This window comes from Nomascus leucogenys, chromosome 19 (genome assembly GCF_006542625.1).
Source record: "Nomascus leucogenys isolate Asia chromosome 19, Asia_NLE_v1, whole genome shotgun sequence".
NCBI classification, from domain to species: domain Eukaryota; kingdom Metazoa; phylum Chordata; class Mammalia; order Primates; family Hylobatidae; genus Nomascus; species Nomascus leucogenys.
The window spans coordinates 28,819,636-28,841,737 of record NC_044399.1 but is presented as its reverse complement, the minus strand read 5'-3'; the positions used below and the strand labels follow the sequence as shown (position 1 = coordinate 28,841,737).

At 40.3% G+C, this 22,102-nt stretch overlaps 1 protein-coding gene across 1 annotated transcript in view; it reads left to right on the top strand.

The window, feature by feature from the left end:
* The window catches only part of EFCAB3 (EF-hand calcium binding domain 3), a 379,076-nt gene that overhangs the window by 314,095 nt on the left and 42,879 nt on the right, over nucleotides 1–22,102 (top strand). Inside the window, exons 20-23 of the mRNA XM_003270799.4 lie at nucleotides 716–820; nucleotides 14,414–14,467; nucleotides 15,394–15,498; nucleotides 18,954–19,007. Coding sequence (XP_003270847.3) covers nucleotides 716–820; nucleotides 14,414–14,467; nucleotides 15,394–15,498; nucleotides 18,954–19,007 — 318 coding nt within the window. The remainder of the gene's footprint in view (nucleotides 1–715; nucleotides 821–14,413; nucleotides 14,468–15,393; nucleotides 15,499–18,953; nucleotides 19,008–22,102) is intronic.

Below are 22,102 nucleotides of genomic sequence, written 5' to 3'. Positions count from 1 at the left end.
AGAAATACCCTATCTTTCCGTACTAACTCTGTGTAAGTAATTATTATTTCAATTGTTAATTAGAAAAAGATGTTTTAGAACACTAAAATAATACAAGAAAATTATGCAACTCTAACCACTTTAAAAAAAAAAAAAAAACTGATACAGTCTGGCGCAGTGGCTCTTGCCTGTAATCTCAGCACTTCGGGAGACCTAGGCAGGCAGATCGCTTGAGGCCAGGATTTTAAGACCAGCCTGGATAATATAGTGGGACCCCATCTCTACAAAAAATTTTAAAATTAGCTGGGCATGGTGACACGTTCCTATAGTCCTACCTACTTAGGAGGCTGAGGCAGAAGGATTGCTGGAGCCCAGGAGTTCAAGGCTGCAGTTCCATCCTGGGCTACAGAGCAAAACCCGGTTTTGAAAAGAAAAAAAGAAGTGTAAGTTCTCCTATCTTCCACAAATCCCCTCCCTATAAAGGTAAATACTGTTAACAATTCAGCAGTTATCTTTCTCAATTCTTTCCAACTTTTAACTGACATATCTAAATCTAAAGAGATACACACACACACACAATCTGAGGAGATACACACACACACACACACGTTAATAGTTTCTTTGTATTCTTGTACTTTACCCTCCAATTGGGGTTTCTGATGCATGACCATGATTAACATTTTTCACTCTTAAACAATAACACTCATATTCTGATTCCATGCCCTTCTTCCTTAAGGGCCAAGGGTCAAAATAAAAAAAGTGGAGACTTTTTTGGAAAACATGGGAACTAAAATCAAGGATGAGGAACTTGAGGAACTCATGACCCAACTACCAACTGAGGGTGAGTATTACAAATATCTCTATGCTCTTCAGAGAAACATTAAGCCCTTCCATTAGAACTGCTGAAATTAGCCTTTTTAGCATCATAATGAAGTAAATGTAAAAACTTAATTCTGACTCTTGATGAAATACCATCTTCAAAAAGATATGTCAGGGATGCCACTTGAAGCCTCAGTCATGCCTGGGAATGCCACACACTTAAGGAGCTGAAAGAAAAATGAATTGAAGAGAACATTTAAGAGAAAAATTAAGAAACCTGAAAGTCAAATGATAAATTAGAAATGAATAGTTGCAAGCCAAAGAGCTAATACCCCTAAGGTAGCAAAAGCCCTTGTACATTGATAAGAAACATACTGATAATAGAAAAATAGGCAGATATACAAATAAGTAATTCATACAAGAGAAAATACAATGTACATCCCCAAATAACATATGAAAAGATGTTTAACCTCACCAATAATCATGAAAATGCAAAATAAAACACAATACTATCTTCATTCATTGGACTGGCAAAACTTAACAAGATTGATAATATTTAGTTCTTATGAAAATATGAGGAAAGGGACTAACTGATAAATTTAGGGTGAGAGTTGCCACTGCTATATATACTTTTTGAAAAGTCACCTGACAGTGTCTAAGGGGGAAAAGTCTTCTCTTTTCCCTGGTGAATCCAGCCTACGTTCCTCATGCAGTATACATTATTTCTTTATGCTGGGTCCTGGTCCCTGTTTTGCCACAGACTTGCTGACAAATAATTTAACCCTACTTAATCTTAGTTTCCTCATATGTAAGATATCTTCAAGTTGAACTAAATGATGCCCTATGATTACTTCTTGCTCTGAAATTAATCTATGTAATGCATGTAATGCAGTCTAGAATAGTCAGTAAATGTTAGTGATGATGGATGGTGGTGTGGTGGTGATGATGATGGGGAAGATAGAAAAGTTGTTAAAGAGCAGAACGAAAGGAGAGGCACTCCAAGATGGCCAAATAGGAAAAGCTTCAGTCTGCAGCTCCCAGTGTGATCGATGCAGAAGATGGGAGATTTCTGCATTTCCACCTGAGGTACCTGGTTCATCTCACTGGGACTGGTTGGACAGTGGGTGCAGCCCACAGTGGGTGAGCTGAAGCAGTGCAGGGCGTCACCTCACCTGGGAAGTGCAAGGGGTCAGGGGATTTCCCTTTCCTAGCCAAGGGAAGCCTTGACAGACTACCTGGAAAAATGGGACACTCCTGCCCAAATACTGCACTTTTCCCAAGGTCTTAGCAACTGGCAGACAAGGAGATTCTCACCCATGCCTAGCTCAGCAGGTCCCATGCCCACAAAGCCTTGCTCACTGCTAGTGCAGCAGTCTGAGATCGAACTGCAAGGTGGCAGCCTGGCTTGGGGAGGGGTGTCCACCATTGCTGAGGCTTGAGTAGGCCAGGAAGCTCGAACTGGGCAGAGCCCACCACAGGTCAACAAGGCCTGCTGCCTCTAGACTCCACCTCTGTGGGCAGGGCATAGCTGAACAAAAGGCAGCAAACAACTTCTGCAGACTTAAACGTCCATGTCTGACAGCTCTGAAGAGAGCAGTGGTTCTCCCAGCATGGCGTTTGAGCTCTGAGAATGGACAGACTGCCTCCTCAAGTGGGTCCCTCACCTCTGTGTAGCCTAACTGGGAGACACCTCCCAGCAGGGACCAACAGTCACCTCATATAGGTGGGTGCCCCTCTGGGATGATTCCAGAGGAAGGATCAGGGAGCAATATTTGCTGTTCTGCAATATTTGCTGTTCTGCAGCCTCTGCTGGTGATACCCAGGCAAACAGGGTCTGGAGTGGACCTCCACCAAACTCCAACAGACCTGCAGCTGAGGGACCTGAATGATAGAAGGAAAACTAACAAACAGAAAGGAATAGCATCAACATCAACAAAAAGGTCATCTACACCAAAACCCCATCTGTAGGTCACCAACATCAAAGACCAAAGGTAGATAAAACCACAAAGATGGGGAGAAACCAGAGCAGAAAAGCTGAAAATTCTAAAAACCAGAGCACCTCTTCTCCTCCAAAGGATCACAGCTCCTCACCAGCAATGGAACAAAGCTGGATGGAGAATGACTTTGACAAATTGACAGAAGTAGGCTTCAGAAGGTCAGTAATAACAAACTTCTGCGACCTAAAGGAGCATGTTCAAACCCATCTCAAGGAAGCGAAAAGCCTTGAAAAAAGGTTAGACAAATGGCTAACTAGAATAGACAGTGTAGAGAAGACCATAAATGACCTGATGGAGCTGAAAACCATGGCACGAGAACTTCGTGACACATGCACAAGCTTCAATAGCCAATTCGATCAAGTGGAAGAACAGGTATCACTGACTGAAGATCAAATTAATGAAATACAGTGAGAAGACAAGGTTAGAGAACAAAGAGTAAAAAGAAACAAACAAAACCTCCAAGAAATATGGGACTATATGAATAGACCAAATCTACGTTTGATTGGTGTATCTGAAAGTGACGGGGAGAATGGAACCAAGTTGGAAAACACCCTTGAGAATATTATCCAGCAGAACTTCCCCAACCTAGCAAGGCAGGCCAACATTCAAATTCAGGAAATACAGAGAACACCGCTAAGATACTCCTTGAGAAGAGCAACCCTAAGACACATAATTGTCAGATTCACCAAGGTGGAAATCAAGGAAAAAATGTTAAGGACAGCCAGAGAGAAAGGTCGAGTTACCCACAAAGGGAAGCCCATCAGACTAACAGTGGTTCTCTCTGCAGAAACCCTACAAGCCAGAAGAGAGTGGGGGCTAATATTCAAAATTCTTAAAGAAAAGTATTTTCAACCCAGAATTTCATGTCCAGCCAAACTAAGCTTCATAAGTGAAGGAGAAATAAAATCCTTTACAGACAAGCAAATGCAGAGAGATTTTGTCACCACCAGGCCTGCCTTACAAGAGCTCCTGAAGGAAGCACTAAACATGGAAAGAAACAACTGGTACCAGCCACTGCAAAAACATGCCAAATTGTAAAGACCATTGATGATAGGAAGAAACTGCATCAATTAACAGGCAAAATAACCAGCTAACATCATAATGACAGGATCAAATTCACATGTAACAATACTAACCTTAAATGTAAATGGGCTAAGTGCCTCAATTAAAAGACACAGACTGGCAAATTGGATAAAGAGTCAAGACCCATCAGTGTGCTGTATTCAGGAGACCCATCTCAGGTGCAGAGACACATATAGGCTCAAAATAAAGGGATGGAGGAAGATCTACCAAGCAAATGGAAAGCAAAAAAAAAAAAAAAAAAAAAAAGTAGGGGTTGCAATCCTAGTCCCTGATAAAACAGACTTTAAACCAACAAAGATCAAAAGAGACAAAGAAGACCATTACATAATGGTAAAGGGATCAATTCAACAAGAAGAGCTAACTATCCTAAATATATATGCACCCAATACAGGAGCACCCAGATTCATAAAGCAAGTCCTTAGAGACCTACAAAGAGACTTAGACTCCCACACTATAATAATGGGAGACTGTAACACCTCTCTGTCAACATTAGACAGATCCACGAGACAGAAGGTTAACAAGGATATCCAGGACTTGAACTCAACTCTGCACCAAGCAGACCTAATAGACATCTACAGAACTCTCCACCCCAAATCAACAGAATATACATTCTTCTCAGCACTACATCGCACTTATTCTAAAATTGACCACATAATTGGAAGTAAAGCACTCCTCAGAAAATGTAAAAGAACAGAAATCACAACAAACTGTCTCTCACACGATAGTGCAATCAAATTAGAACTCAGGATTAAGAAACTCACTCAAAACCACACAACTACATGGAAACTGAACAACCTGCTCCTGAATGACTACTGGATAAATAACGAAGTGAAGGCAGAAATAAAGATGTTCTTTGAAACCAGTGAAACCAAAGAGACAACATACCAGAATCTCTGGGACACATTTAAAAGCAGTGTGTAGAGGAAAATTTATAGTACTAAATGCCCACAAGAGAAAGCAGGAAAGATCTAAAATTGACACCCTAACATCACAATTAAAAGAACTAGAGAAGCAAGAGCAAACAATTCAAAAGCTAGTGGAAGGCAAGAAATAACTAAGATCAGAGCAGAACTGAAAGAGATAGAGACACAAAAAAACCCTTCAAAAAATCAGTGAATCCAGGAGCTGATTTTTGAAAAGATCAAAAAATTGATAGACTGCTAGCAAGACTAATAAAGAAGAAAAGAGAGAAGGATCAAATCAATGCAATAAAAAGTGATAAAGGGGTATCACCACCAATTCCACAGAAATACAAACTACCATCAGAATACTATAAACACCTCTATGCAAATGAACTAGAAAATCTAGAAGAAATGGATAAATTCCTGGACACATACACCCTCCCAAGACTAAACCAGGAAGAAGTTGAATCTCTGAATAGACCAATAACAGGCTCGGAAATTGAGGCAATAATTAATAGCCTACCAACCAAAAAAAGTCCAGGACCAGAAGGATTTACAGCTGAATTCTACCAGAGGTACAAAGAGGAGTTGGTACCATTCTTCTGAAACTATTCCAATCAATAGAAAAAGAGGGAATACTCCCTAACTCATTTAATGAGGCCAGCATCATCCTGATACCAAAGGCTGGCAGACACACAACAAAAAAAGAGAATTTTAGACCAATATCCCTGATGAACATTGATGCAAAAATCCTCAATAAAATACTGGCAAACCAAATCCAGCAGCACATCAGAAACCTTATCCAACACGATCAAGTCAGCTTCATCCCTGGGATGCAAGGCTGGTTCAACATACACAAATCAATAAACGTAATCCATCACATAAACAGAACCAACGACAAAAACCACATGATTATCTCAATAGATGCAGAAAAGGCCTTCGACAAAATTCAGCAGCCCTTCATGCTAAAAACTCTCAATAAACTAGGTTATCAGTGGAACGTATCTCAAAATAATAAGAGCTATTTATGACAAACCCACAGCCAATATCATACTGAATGGGCAAAAACTGGAAGCATTCCTTTGAAAACTGGCAGAAGACAAGGATGCCCTCTCTCACCACTCCTATTCAACATAGTGTTGGAAGTTCTGGCCAGAGCAATCAGGCAAGAGAAAGAAATAAAGGGTATTCAATTAGGAAATGAGGCAGTCAAATTGTCCCTGTTTGCAGATGACATGATTGTATATTTAGAAAACCCCATTGTCTCAGCCCAAAATCTCCTTAAACTGATAAGCAACTTCAGCATAGTGTCAGGATACAAAATCAATGTGCAAAAATCACAAGCATTCCTATACACCAATAACAAACACAGAGCCAAATCATGAGTGAACTCCCATTCACAACTGCTACAAAGGGAATAAAATACCTAGGAATCCAACTTACAAGGGCTGTGAAGGAACTCTTCAAGGAGAACTACAAACCACTGCTCCTCGAAATAAAAGAGGACACAAACAAATGGAAGAATATTCCATGCTCATTGATAGGAAGAATCAATATCATGAAAATGGCCATACTGCCCAAAGTAATTTATAGATTCAATGCCATCCCCATCAAGCTGCCAATGACTTTCTTCACAGAACTGGAAAAAATGACTTTAAAGTTCATATGGAACCAAAAAAGAGCCCACATTGCCAAGACAATCCTAAGCAAAAAGAACAAAGCTGGAGGCATCATGCTACCTAACTTCAAACTATACTACAAGGCTACAGTAGCCAAAACAGCATGGTACTGGTACCAAAACAGAATATATAGACCAATGGAACGGAACAGAGGCCTCAGAAATAACACCACCTATCTACAACCATCTGATCTTTGACAAATCTGACAAAAACAAGAAATGGGGAAAGGATTCCCTATGTAATAAATGGTGCTGGGAAAACTGGCTAGCCATATGTAGAAAGCTGAAACTGGATCCTTTCCTTACACCTTATACAAAAATTAATTCAAGATGGATTAAAGACTTAAAGGTCAGACCTAAAACCATAAAAACCCTAGAAGAAAACCTAGGCAATACCATTCAGGACATAGGCATGGGCAAGGACTTCATAACTAAAACACCAAAAGCAATGGCAACAAAAGCCAAAATAGACAAATGGTATCTAATTAAACTAAAGAGCTTCTGTACGGCAAAAGAAACTACATCAGAGTGAACAGGCAACCTACAGAATGGGAGAAAATTTTTGCAATCTACCCATCTGACAAAGGGCTAATAAGAATCTACAAAGAACTCAAACAAATTTACAAGAAAAAAATTAACAACCCCATCAAAAAGTGGGCAAAGGATATGAACAGACGCTTTTCAAAAGAAGACATCTATGCAGCTGACAGACACATGAAATAATGCTTATCATCACTGGTCATCAGAGAAATGCAAATCAAAACCACAATGAGATGCCATCTCACACCAGTTAGAATGGCAGTCATTAAAAAGTCAGGAAACAACAGATGCTGAAGAGGAGATGGAGAAATAGGAACACTTTTTTTATTTTATTATTATTATACTTTAAGTTTTAGGGTACGTATGCACAATGTGCAGGTTTGTTACATAGGTATACATGTGCCATGTTGGTGTGCTGCACCCATTAACTCGTCATTTAGCATTAGGTATATCTCCTAATGCTATCCCTCCCCCTTCCCCCCACCTCACAACAGTCCCCGGAGTGTGATGTTCCCCTTCCTGTGTCCATGTGTTCTCATTGTTCAATTCCCACCTATGAGTGAGAACATGCGGTGTTTGGTTTTCTGTCCTTGCGATAGTTTACTGAGAATGATGTTTTCCAGTTTCATCCATGTCCCTACAAAGGACATGAACTCATCATTTTTTATGGCTGCATAGTATTCCATGGTGTATATGTGCCACATTTTCTTAATCCAGTGTATTGTTGTTGGACATTTGGGTTGGTTCCAAGTCTTTGCTATTGTGAATGGTGCCGCAATAAACATACATGTGCATGTGTCTTTATAGCAGCATGATTTATAGTCCTTTGGGTATATACCCAGTAATGGGATGGCTGGGTCAAATGGTATTTCTAGTTCTAGATCCCTGAGGAATCGCCACACTGTCTTCCACAATGGCTGAATAATTTACACTCCCACCAACAGTGTAAAAGTGTTCCTATTTCTAGGAACTATTCACAATAGCAAAGACTTGGAGCCAACCCAAATGTCCATCAATGATAGACAGGATTAAGAAAATGTGGCACATATACACCATAGAATACTATGCAGCCATAAAAAAGGATGAGTTCATGTCCTTTGCAGGGACATGGATGAAGCTGGAAACCATCATTCTCAGCAAACTGTCACAAGGACAGAAAACTAAACACTGCATGTTCTTACTCATAGGTGGGAATTGAACAATGAGAACACTTGGACACAGGGCGGGGAACATCACACACCAGCACCTGTCGGGTGGTGGAGGGCTGGGGGAGGGATAGCATTTGGAGAAATGCCTAATGCAAATGACGAGTTGATGGGTGCAGCAAACCAACATGGCACATGTATGCCTATATATCAAACCTGCATGTTGTGCACAAGTACCCTAGAACTTAAAGTACAATAATAATAAAAAAGAACAGAATGAAAAAGGAAATTCTATAATCTATTAATCAATTTTTCCTGTTATGAAAATATTTCCTAACAATACATATTTATTATTACCTTTATATAAATAAATAAGACAATATGCAATTTAAAACATCCTATAAGAAATAGCATTGGGATCACTGTCTTCCTTCTCTCCTACTCCTGTCCTTGTTCTTCAAAATCTTTCATATAGATCAAGGGCTTTTGACTTTGTGCCATGACCCCTTTGAAAATCTGCTGAATGGACCACTTCCAAGTATAATGTTTTAAAATGTATAAAATAAAATAATAGGATTACAAAGAAGCTAATTATATTAAAATATAATTTATCAAAACATTAAAATATAAATTATTAGTATTTATTAAAACATTTAACACTTTCTAGTAGCAGATCAATTTTTTTTTTTTTTTTTTGAGAAAGAGTCTTGCCCTGTCACCCAGGCTGGAGTGCAATGGTACAATCTTGGCTCAGTGCAACCACCGCCTCCTGGGTTCAAATGATTCTCCTGCCTCAGCCTCCCCAGTAGCTGGGATTACAGGTGCACACCACCATGCCCAGCTAATTTTGTATTTTTAGTCGATATGGGGTTTCACCATGTTGTCCAGACTGGTCTTGAACTCCTGACCTCAGGTGATCCACCTGCCTTGGCCTCCCAAAGTGCTGGGATTACAGGGGGTTAAAATTATTTTTATATTTTTAAAGTAATGATGAGGGCCAGGTGCGGTGGCTCACATCTGTAATCCCAGCACTTTGGGAGGCCAAGGAGGGCAGATCATTTGAGGACAGGAGTTTGAGACCAGACTGGCCAACATGGTGAAACCCCATCTCTAACAAAAATACAAAAAAAATTAGCTGGGCGTGGTGGTGCATATCTGTAATCCCAGCTACTAGGGAGGCTGAAGCAGGAGAATTGTTTGAACCCAGGAGACCGAGGTTGCAGTGAGCCAAGATCGCACCACTGCACTCCATCTCAAAAAAATAAAATAAATAAAAAATAAAGTAATAATGAGCATGAGCAACATTTCAACATATTTGGAACAACTATATTATGATTTGAAAATGTCAGTGATTTCTATTAGTGACAAAGTCACAACTTCTGCCACTATTCTTGGGTTTATTGCCTACATTAATAATTGAAGAAAATAATAAATTTAAGTTAATGGTTAGTGAAAAGAAAGACACACTTTTGGCCAAGCATTGTGGCTCACACCTGTAATCCCAACACACTTTGGGAGGCCAAGGTGGGAGGATCACTTGAGGCCAAGAGTTCAAGATCAGCCCAGGCGACATAGCAAGACCCTATCTCTATTTAAAAAAAAGAAAAAAAGGCCGGGCATGGTGGCTCATGCCTATAATCCCAGCACTTTGGGAGGCTGAGGCGGGCGGATCACGAGGTCAGGAGATCAAGACCATCCTGGCTAACACAGTGAAACCCCGTCTCTACTAAAAAATATACAAAAAATCAGCTGGGTGTGGTGGCAGGCGCCTGTACTCCCAGCTACTCAGGAGGCTGAGGAAGGAGAATGGCGTGAACCCAGGAGGTGGAGCTTGCAGTGAGCTGAGATGGCGCCACTGCACTCCAGCCTGGGCGACAGAGCAAGACTCCGTCTCAAAACATAAAAGAAAAAAGAAAGTATTTTTTTCCCATTCCAGCTCAAGACCTCCCTGAATTCTGGCAATACAGGGTCAATAGATCTAGGTTAAAAACTCCTGATACAGGTCATCCATCCAATACTCTGACCTCTTGTTCCTTGATATCTTTAACTTCAGTCATTTTTTTCCTCCCTTCCATCTTGATTACCACTCACATAGTAATGACCTAGAACTCATCCTTCCCTAATACTTCATCACCTCCAAAATTACTGTTTCATAGACTCATTCTCTAACCTTTTTCCTTCCAGTTCATTTACTATGCAGACATTTTTGCCATAACACCACATAGGAATTCCTGAAAAACCTCCTGTTCTGTAAAATTACCCACTAAAGTAATGGAGCTTATGGAGAAAATTCTGGAAGCACACCCAAAATCTATGCCAGCTTGTAACCAGAACACTACCAAAAGCACAAGGAAACTTGTACAGCCCAGGCAAATAGCACAGAACAGCTGTAAGATATTTAAAAATAGGTCGGGCACGGTGGCTTATGCCTGTAATCCCAGCACTTTGGGAGGCCAAGGTGGGTGGATCACAAGATCAGGAGTTCAAGACCAGCCTGGCCAAGATGGTGAAACCCTGTCTTTACTAAAAATACAACAAATCAGTGGTAGCAGGCGCCTATAATCTTAGCTACTTGGGAGGCTGAGGCAGGAGAATCGCTTGAACCCAGGAGGCGGAGGTTGCAGTGAGCCAAGATCACGCCACTGCACTCCAGCCTGGGCGACAGAGTGAGACTCTATCTCAAAAAAAAAAAAAAAAAAATTTAAAAATGCGTATACACACACACACACACACACACACACACACACACCCCAAAAAAGGAGTTAAAGAGCTGGCTTGCCATTCTGAAATAGTGTAGATGGAAGTAGAGCTCTGAGCCAGTGAAGCTGGTTCCCCCTCCTGCATCACAGGCACTAATTTTTTAATTTTATTAAAATACGGAACAGAAAGGGCTCCAGCTGTAGCCCCAACCTAAGATTTTTTTTCTTGCTTGCTGAAGAAAAGAATTCCCTTCTTATTTAGAAAAAATTATGTATGAACCAACACACCATTCACATTACTGTGACATCATTCCATTTACCAACTGAATATGATGAAACAGTGCTACTGAATCAATCATATGTTGTACCAGAACAGAGTATAGAACTCCAACTCCAGCTATTCCAGCCATGTGGAGACCTTCATGCCTTTGACCCTACTATTCTTTTATTATTCAACAACCCCACCACCACCTCTCTTAATTTTCTTCCTTACTTAAATTAGATTCACTGCTTCAACATCATATAAGCTTACAAACTCTCTGAACTTCAAATTTCCTTGGCAAAAACTTGGCCATCTTTTTACTCCACGCTTACCCCTGAACAGCTTAACATTGCTGGAGAAGATCACAAAGCCATGCTAATAGAACTCACTTCACATAATGGGCAGAAACTTCAAGTTAGCCCTTAATACTGCCAAAAAAGTCCCTGCTATGTTTTCCAAGTAACTTCACTTTCTTACTCTCAGAGACAATTTCACACCTTCTCTGTCTAAATTTCCAGTGTCTCCTCACCTCAACTCTCAGCTGATGATCTCATCTCAAACTTCATAGAGACAATAGATGCAGTTAGAGAAGAAGACCTCATTTTCCTACCTCCGTTTCTATGAACCTATGTATACCTATGCCCACATGCCCTGCCTTTTGTCTTGCTATAAGGAGGAAAGAATGCTCCTTTCATGGGCCAGCCTTTCCACTTGCACCCTGGATCCTATTTCCTCTTGCCTTCTCAAAAACTTACCTCCTGCAATATTTCCCCTTTCCTGCATCATCAATTTCTCCCTCTCTGAAGTATCTCTATCTATATTTCTCTTGACATGCAGCTATGCTTTTCTCTCACACTTGCTCCCTCCTAGCTACCACATCATCTCTTGGTTCCTCTGCACAGCAGAGTTGCCTCAAAAAGTTGTCATTACTCATCGTTTCCATATCCTCACCTCCCATTCACCCTTCAGCATTCTCCAATTAGGTATTTATCTCCACAATGGCACCAAATGAGCTCTCAACAAGACTGTCAATAATCTATTTCTTGCCAAGGCTCACAGTCAATTCTTTGTTCTTATTTTACTTGACATCTTAGCAGCATTTGACATAAGTGGCCACCCCCTTTTTATTAAAATACATTTTTCAGCCAGGCACAGTGGCTCATGCCTGTAATCCCAGCACTTTGGGAGGCCGAGGCAGGTGGATCACTTGAGCCCAGGAGTTTGAGACCAGCCTAAGCAACATGGTGAAACCCTGTCTCTACAAAAAATAAAATAACTATCCAGCTGTGGTGGCACATGCCTGTAGTCCCAGCTACTCGGGGGGCTGCAGCAGGGGGATCACCTGAGCCCGGGAGGTGGAGGCTGCAATGAGCTGTTATTGTGTGCCACTTCACTACAGCCTGGGTAACAGAGCAAGACCCTGTCTCAAAAAAAAAGAAAAAGAAATGTGTTTTTCTCTAGACTTTTAAAGCCCCATACTCACCTGGTTTTCTTCTTCCCTCGATGACATTTTCTTCTCAGTTTTCTTTCTGACTGTTCCTCCCCTACAAGATCTCTAAATAATGAAGTGACCCAGGGTTAGACCTTTGGCTGTTTTTTTATCTACACTCTCCTCTTCGGAGATTACATTCAGTCTCATTGGGTCAGATACCTTCTCTAAGCTGGTAGAGTAAATTTATATCTCTAGCTCAATTTATCTAAGCAATAGCATATCAAACTAGTTATTTGGTATCTCCACTTGGATTTCTAAAAGTCATCACCAATTTAATGGAATTATTGGTTAATTCTCCTAAAATATCTCAAGTCCTCCCCAAGTCAGTAAAGGCATCCCATCCACCCTGTTGACTGGGGATGGTAGACTAGGTTTCATCTTTGATTTCTCCTTCCTTCATATCCCACATGTAAATCTAGATTCATCAACACCTGTGAAAAGAAGGGAAAACCAAATTTTGAAAAAGAAATGTAGGTTCAAACTGAAAAATACGTCCTGAATCCATCACTTGTCACCATCTCCACTATTGCAACCACAGCCCAAGCCACTGTCATCTCTTTACTAGGCCAGTGAAACAGGCTCCTGTCTGGTCTCCATTCCTCCAGTTTCCTTATCCTATCCACACCAGCCAGAGTGATCTTTTGGAAGCTGAAATCAGGTCAAGTTACTCCAGTTTTCCGAGGCCTCCAATGACATTCCATTGCAATCAAAGTAAAATCCAGACTTTATCATCATGCCCTACCAGGCCCTGCGTGATTTGGCCCCTGTCACACTGACCTTCTGTCTCTCGATCATGGCAAATTCATTCCCACCTTAGGACTATTGCACATGCTGTTCTTCTACTAGGAATGATCTTCCCCCAATTCTTCACATGGCTACTCATTTCTCATCATTCAGCCTTAAACCCAAATAGACCTTCCTCTGAGAGGCCTTTCCTGACCTCCCTGTCTAAATCAATCCCATCCTCTATTACTATTTATTATGTTGCTCTATAGCATCTTAATAGTATACCAAATTATCTTTTTTGTTTATATGTTTATTATCTGTCTCTCTCACTACATTGTACACTCCTTAAGAGCCAGAACTCTGTCACCTTGCCTACTTTTGTATCCCCAAAGCCTATCCAAGTGCCTGGCACCTAGAAGGTGATACATAAATAGCTGTTGATTAGTTGACTAAATAGAAGTACATAGGGTCAGAGTCATTTATCCTCTCCCTGTGCTTAACTGTAACCAATCACTTCTTAATTTAGACAACTCTGGTGGTCTCTAACACAAAGAAAAACAAAAAATTTGATAGATTTGTCACAATTAAAGCTTACTTTGTTTCTAAGATAACACTCTTATCTCTGAGGATAAGTCCGTAAAATTCTAAGGAAAAATTTAAAGATAGTAAATTCTGGCTGGGCATGGTTGCTCACGCCTGTAATCCCAGCAGTTTGGGAGGCCAAGGTGGGTGGATCACTCGAGGTCAGGAGTTCAAGACCAGCCTGCCAACATGGTGAAACTCCATCTCTACTAAAAATACAAAAAATTAGTTGGGCGTTGTGATGTGCACCTATAATCCCAGCTACTCGGGAGGCTAAGGCAGGAGAATCACTTGAACCTGGGAGGCAGAGGTTGCAGTGAGCTGGGATCATACCACTGCACTCTAGCCTGCGCAACAGAGTGAGACTCCACCTCAAAAAATAAAAAAAAGAAAAAAATTACTGAATTCTTACGATCTTCATAACTTCAGAACTTCATACAGCATTAATGTTGAGGGTCTCAGGAACATCAGTTCGTATGACTCTGAGGTATACTTCCCTTGCCTTACAGGTGAGACAGCAGTTGACCTGAATGACTTACTGGATGCTGTCAATTACATCAAGGGTGAGTTGCAAGCTATAATGGGAAGATGTTATAAGTAACATCTTAATATTTGCAATTAGTGTTGGAGAAGAATATTTTCCATTCATAAGTGTTCAGATTTTTCATATAACATATGTTCCATTTTTGTGGATGCTGCTGAATTTGAGTAAACAATAACTAATCTGTATTTATATATCGGTGCCCATACTAGTCTCCAAAATTTTCTGCAAAAGAGTTCTTCAAAGTAGTAATAGATATCAAGAGCCACAGAACTATTCATACCCTTTTCCCCACTAACCCCAGTCTTAGAAATTTATCCTTTAAAAATAGTTTTATTGAATAAAATGAAAAGTTTTCTGCCTAAGGACTTTCATTCTCAGAATCGTGACAAAATTGAAACTGATTAGAAATACCTAACCATACAGGAATTACTACATAAACCATGGTATGTCAGTTTAATGAGATAACATGTTAAAATGCTAACTGTAAAGATTATATGGCAACTTGGAAACATGTTTATGAAGGAATGATTTTAGGTTGGAAAAGCAAAATATGGAATTGTACATATATTAGATTTCCACATTGTAAAAGTACAGTCTTATTGCCAAGACCAAGATGGAATATCAAAAACTAAAAATGGTTCCTGTGTTAGAGTGATGGAATTCTATCTTTCCCCGTTACATTAATCTGTAATGTTGTTACATAAAACTAAGTCCCTATATGTATTTTAATGTGCTGTGGATATTGCAACAACCCACCAGTCAATTCCTAACCCTTGGTTACTTTCTTCTTTGTAGCCACTTTCTGATTCTTTCAATCAGAATTAAAGATTTTTGTTTCTGATTCTCCTATTCTGGATGATAATGTATATAAGCACAGATAGTGTTCTTTGTCCTTTGCAAATAATTCTGTTATATTTCTGCAATTCGTTTCTCACCCTTTCTAAGGAGAGGTGATTGATGTCCAGAACTTAGACAACTTTCTAGCAAGCGAAGGGATTGAGCTCACAGAAGGAGAAATGAAGGAGTTGATGCCTCATTTGACATTTAATGGTGAGATGTATGTTTTATAATTATGTTGCCTTCTTAGAAGTGTATTTTGGGGCTGGGCATGGTGACTCACGCCTGTAATCCCAGCACTTTGAGATGCCAAGGCGGGTGGATCACCTGAGGTCAGGAATTCGAGACCAGCCTGACCAACACAGTGGAACCTCGTCTTTACTAAAAATACAAAAAATTAACTGGGCATGGTGGCGGGCACCTGTAATCCCAGCTACTCAGCAGGCTGAGGCAAGAGAATCACTTGAACCTAGGAGGGGGAGGTTGCAATGAGCTGAGATTGTGCCATTGCACTCCAGCCTGGGCAACAAGAGCGAAACTCCGTCTCAAAAAAAAAAAAAAAGAAGTGTATTTTTGTCATCCTGTACATAACATCCTCAGAAATGATCCTTATCTTTGTAACACCTAGAACATAGCTTCCCAAACTTAAATGTGCATATGAATCACTTGGTCATCTTGTTAAAATGCAGATTTGGGGGCCAGACATGGTGGCTCACACCTATAATTCCAGTGCTTTGGAAGGCTGAGGCAAGAGGATCTCTTGAGGCCAAAAGCTCAAGATCAGTCTGAGCAATAGACTGAAACCCTGTCTCTACAAAAAAAAATTTTTAATTATCCAGGCGTGATGGCACATGCCTATAGTCCTAGCTAATTGGGAGGCTGAGGCAGGACAATCACTTGAGCCCAGGAATTCAAGATTGCAATGAGCTATGATTGCACCATGCATTCCAGCCTGGGCAACAGGGCAAGACCCTGTCTCCTTAAAAAAAGAAGAAAAAAAAAAAAGCAGATTTTGGTTTGAGAATAGGGTACAGCCTGAGATTCTGCCTTCCTAACAAGCTCTCAGATGATGCCAATGATGCTGGTGCACGAGCCACCTTTTGCCTATCAGAGACCTAAAAGATGAAAAAAAGACATGATATGTTAAGATTGTGCCTGACTTGCCAGGCACAGTGGCTCACACCCGTAATCCCAACACTTTGGGAGGCCGAGGCAGGTGGATCACCTGAGGTCAGGAGTTTGAGACCAGCCTGACCAACATGGTGAAACCCCGTCTCTACTAAAAATAAAAAAAAAAAATTAGCCGGGCAATCCCAGCTACTCAGGAGGCTGAGGCAGGATGAACCCGGGATGGGGAGGTTGCAGTGAGCCAAGATTGCGCCACTGCACTCCAGCCTGGTGACAGAGTGAGACTCCATCTCAAAAAAAACAAACAAAAAAAAGATTGTGCATGACTTTCATTTCTTAAATCACAAATACAACCAATATGCTAAGTTGTGCCTGACGGTATGATTCCAGCCTGAAAAATAAGGAAAAATATTACAGCGAGTGAAACTAGAAAATAAAATGAGTATTAGGAAGAGATACACAGGGGAAGGAGGGGGAATTTGGGGTTGTTTGTTTATTGAAATTTTATTATTGTTTATTGAGTCTATTTACATGGCTTACTCACTGGCCCTTGTGCTATATAAATACTATTTTATTTCTACCATTTTCTTTTTTGTTCTGATATCCCAAAAAAGATATTCTAAGTGCATTGGAGGATAGCGTTTCTTACTATAATGCTTCAGTGATGTTGTCAGAGAGTTTCTATTCAGCCTGGCCTTGAATTTAAAAGAGTATATTGATTTATTCAACCAACAGATATTTATTGGTCACTGAATATGTCAGGCCCTATACTAGGTACTAGGAATACAAGGATGAAGAAAGGAGACATACTTCGCTTTCTCTACAAAGCCCAACTGAAAGTAGATGAGACACTGAACCGTTAGGTTTTTCAAATCATGGTTTTATAGCAATAAATTTGAACCAATCCATTGCAAACATATCTCCATGTTCTGTTCTCTCTAGTTTTTCATTTCTTCCTTTTCACCTATATTTTCTTCCTCTTCTCTCTTCAGTTGAAGAGATTTTGTTTTTTGTTTTGGGGACAGGGTCTGGCCCTGTCACCCAGGCTGGAGTGCAGTGGCGTGTTATCAGCTCCTGGGCTCAACCTTGCAACCTCCACCTCCTGGGTTCAAACTGTCCTCCTACCTCAGCCTTCCAAGAAGCTGGGACTACAGGCACACACCACCATGCCCAGCTAATTTTTGTATTTTTTGTAGAAACAGGGTACCATTGTGTTGCCCAGGCTGGTCTCCAACTCCTGGGTTCAAGTGATACACCTGCCTCAGCCTCCCAAAGTGCTGGAATTACAGGCATGAGCTACTGCACCCGGCCAGTTGAAGAGATTCTTTACAACCCTTCTAAATCCACTACTCTTGACCTCATCTACTCTCTTTTCAAAAATTACTGCTTTAATAATTCCTTTCCAACATATTCAGTTTCATTTATCTCTCTGTATCCTGCCTCTGAAAAGGCAGATTGCCTTCAGATCAATCTTTACATAGCGATGGTCAGAAGCCTTCATGACTCTTTCCTATGTTCCCAAAAAAGTCCAAACAAAACCCACTGCAACACAGCCCCCATGTACTTCTCAGCTTTCTCCTCCACTACTTCCAACATGTCATGCTCCAAACCAACTGAACTACCCACAGTTCCCTGAAAATACCTTGTTCCTTCTTATTTTTGTCCCTTTGATTAATACAATTTCCTAAAGCACAGAAAAGATGAACTGCTTTTTAAAAAGCAGAGATAGGGCCAGGCACAGTGGCTTAAGCCTGTAATCCCAGAACTTTGGGAGGCTGAAGTGGGTGGATTGCTTGAGACCAGGAGTTCGAGACCAGCCTGGCCAACCTGGCGAAACCCCATCTCACTAAAAATAAAAAAATTAGCTGGGCATGATGGCATATGCCTGTGATCCCAGCTACTTGGGAGTCTGAGGCACAAGAATCACTTGAACCCAGGAGGCAGAGGTTGCACTGAGCTGAGATCACGCCACTGCACTCCAGCCTGGGTGACAGAGTGAGACCCTGCCTCAAAAAAAAAAAAAAGTAGAAATAGGTATCTCTTTCAAAGACTCATCTTTGCCAGGCACAGTGGCTCACCCTTGTAATCCCAACACTTTGGGAGGCCAAGGCGTGAGTATCACTTGAGGCCAGGAGTTCAAGACCAGACTGGGCAACATAGGGAGACCCCCCATCTCTACCAAAAAAAAAAAAAAAATGTTTAATGAGCTGGGTGTGGTGGCACACACCTGCAGTCCCAGCTGCTCAGGAGGCTGAGGTGAGAGTATCGCTTGAGCCAGGGAGGTCAAGGTTGCAATGAGCCATAATCACGCCATGCACTCCAGCCTGAAGGACAGAGCCAGACAGAGCCAAAGCAAAAGTTCATCTTTTTTTTTCCATCATATTCACCTGACAGAAAAATGAATCCAAATTCCAAAGCAAACCAATGTTTCTAGTTCTTCTAACTCATGGAAGAATTTCAGCCTATTATATTGTTTTTAATAATTTCACAACTGTTATGAATTTTTATGTGACTTCTCTGTAAGCCAAAATGTTTTACAGGAAATGGAAAGATTAATGTTAATTCAGTAATGGAGGGCCTGAAGAAGTTTAAACGTAAGTGAAAGTTAATGATACAATATAAAATTGTAATCTGATGCTATATGTGTATTTTTATCTGTGTTTTCTTGGTTATAAAAGTAATATATGTTCATTATAGAAAATTTCTATGTTTAGCAAATGGAAAGACAAAAAAGGAAATTTTAATAATTCTTAATTCTGTCCTCCAATGATAATCCATAATTTTATCACCACAATTTTTTTCCTTATGCATACATAATTTCTGTGCATTTTTATCCATGTCCAATGTATTTACATTCCATTTTCTTACTCATATTAAAATTTTATTTTTTTATAAATATAGCTAGGCCGGGCACGGTGGCTCATGCCTGTAATCCCAGCACTTTGGGAGGCCGAGGCAGGTGGATCACCAGAGGTCAGGAGTTTGAGACCAGCCTGACCAACATGGTCATCTCTACTAAAAATACAAAAATTAACTGGGCGTCATGGTGCGCACCTGTAGTCCCAGCTACTCGGGAGGCTGAGGCAGGAGAATCGCTTGAACCTGGAAGGCGGAGGTTGCAGTGAGCCAAGATTGTGCCATTACACTCCAGCCTGGGCAACATAGAGAGACTCCATCTCAAAAAATAAATAAATAAATAAAGCTAATAATCTAAAGTTCCTTTCTGGATGCCTCTGAAATTTAATACATAATCTCAGTACTTTTTGCCTGTAGGCCCCTTATATTTAATTATTTCTAAAATAAGTTTCTTATTGCCAAAATGTCATGTTCCAAATGAATGAGAGATTTGAACATTATGCTGTGAAATTGATCAACAGAGGCAAAGTAAAACTTGTCTCTGCCCTCTTCCCACACAGGTGCAACCTCAATCTTTAATTCATTTTTAAGTAATCTTGATTTATTCTCTGCATCTGCATTCCTAACAAGTGCGACAAAAAAGAAATTTGCTGTGTCTCTGCAAGCCTGACTGTGTTTCAAAAAGGAGGACATTGCAGGGCATGGTGGCTCATTTCTGTAATCCCAACAATTTGGGAGGCCAAGACAGGCAGATTGCTTGAGGCCGAGAGTTGGAGGGCAGCCTGGGCAACATGGCAAAACCCCATCTCTACACAAAATTACAAAAATTAGCCATGTGTGGTGGCATACACCTGTAGTTCCAGCTACTCAGGAGGCTGAGGTCGGAGAATTGCTTGAGCACAGGAGGTTGAAGCTGCAGTGAACTGTGATTGCACCACTGCACTCCAGCCTCGATGATAGAGTGAGACCTTGTCTGTAAAAAGAAATAAAAAAGGAGGGTGTAAGAATAATTTAAGGTATGTTATGCAAGTATCCACAAAATGAATTTTAATAGAAAATAAATTTAAATTCTGGGTACCCATACCTAATATTTCCGAATTAGTCCTGTTGCATTTTATTTGTAAAAGAAAAAATATATACCTTTTAATAAGTCCAGTCTATCCCATCTATTGCTGCTTTTGCTGTTGGTGCTAGAAAACTTTCAGGAATGTTCACTTGTTAGTTTTTATCCCCAGCATTTAAAATCAATCTGCCAATTGGAGATACTGGAAACCATCTCCCATGGCCATGTATAAGTTCTATGTTCACCAATAAGTATTTTTTGAGCACCCAGACACTGTTCAAGAAAGTTTAGCAATGAACAAAAGATAAAGCAAGGTTCCCACTCTCACAAAAGCTTAGTTTTTGTGTACACCGTATATGCTCAATAAATACTTGTTGATTACCTGATAGAGGTTCTAGTCTCCTGCTTTCAGATAATTGAAGATTCACTAACCGAAGCGGCTGTATCAAGGTCATTCTTAAGATAATCTCTCCTAGCTGGGCAACTCGGAACAAACAGTTCTGTAAAACTAACAACCCCAGGTAACATAGGCGAGTCACCCATATTAGAATTGGCTCTTAACCATTTATAAAGCCAGGAAGGCACAACACTTCAGATCTCTTTGCTTACTTTTCTATCATTCTTCTTTCTCCTCTCCACTTCTTCTTTTATCCTCTTTTATTGTCTTCTCCATATCTCTAAAAATATATTTTTTTCTTTTGCTCCAGCTTCCCCTTGTTTTTCTAGTGCTATTCTTTCTTTTTCTTCCAGTCTCTTTATCAAACATATACATTTCACATGGCTACCCAGCTCGCCCACATGTTTTCTTCACTTCATAAGCCCCAATCCACCTCCTGCCACTGAAATATATTTTATTCTGTGAAGTCTACAGTGCCTTAAAGAATATTTAGGTGTTTTAAAGTATGTTTCATATTTTTAGAAATTTCAAATACTGGTTTCTATTTCAAAGATTCACTCAATAATACTACATTTTCACTTATAAAGTTTTCTTTGGCCGGGCACGGTGGCTCACGCCTGTAATCTCAGTACTTTGGGAGGCCAAGGCAGGTGGATCACTTGAGGTCAGGGGTTAGAGACTAGCCTGGCCAACGTAGCGAAACCCCGTCTCTACAAAAATACAAAAATTAGCCAGGTTTGGTGGCACACTCCCAGCTACTTGGGAGGCTGAGACAGGAGAATCGCTTGAACCTGGGAGGCAGAGGTTCCAGTGAGCCTAGATCACACCACTGCACTCCAGCCTGGGTGACAGAGCGAGACTCTGCCTAAAAAAACTTTTAAAGAAAGTTTTCTTTATATAAGTATTAAGGGACAAACTTTATTTCTTAATGCCATATTAACACATTTGCCTTCTAATATAGTACTGTGATTTAAGTCTTCACACTCAAATTTCAGATGACAGACATAGGCATAATGGCAATGGCATTTTTCACACTTAAATATTTTTTTCTCCCATTCCCATTTCACCATTTCTACTTTCTAAAGAATAAAGGTGAATTTCAGCTACCTAAGCATGATAACGTGGAAATAACATTCATATATGAACAACTTCAAGACCTGCTAAAATTTCTGTTATTTGATGGTGAACATTCAGAGCTTCACTCTGGCCTTCAGAGGCACTGGGGTTGTAAGGTTCCACATGAGAATTTCTAAAACTGTACTTACTAGGGACACAGAGAAAGTCTAACATACATTTAGAAAAAAAAGTTGCTATATAAAAATGAAGTCTGCTTCTTGTCATCTTCTAAGTCACATTCTCAACCAGAATGTTGC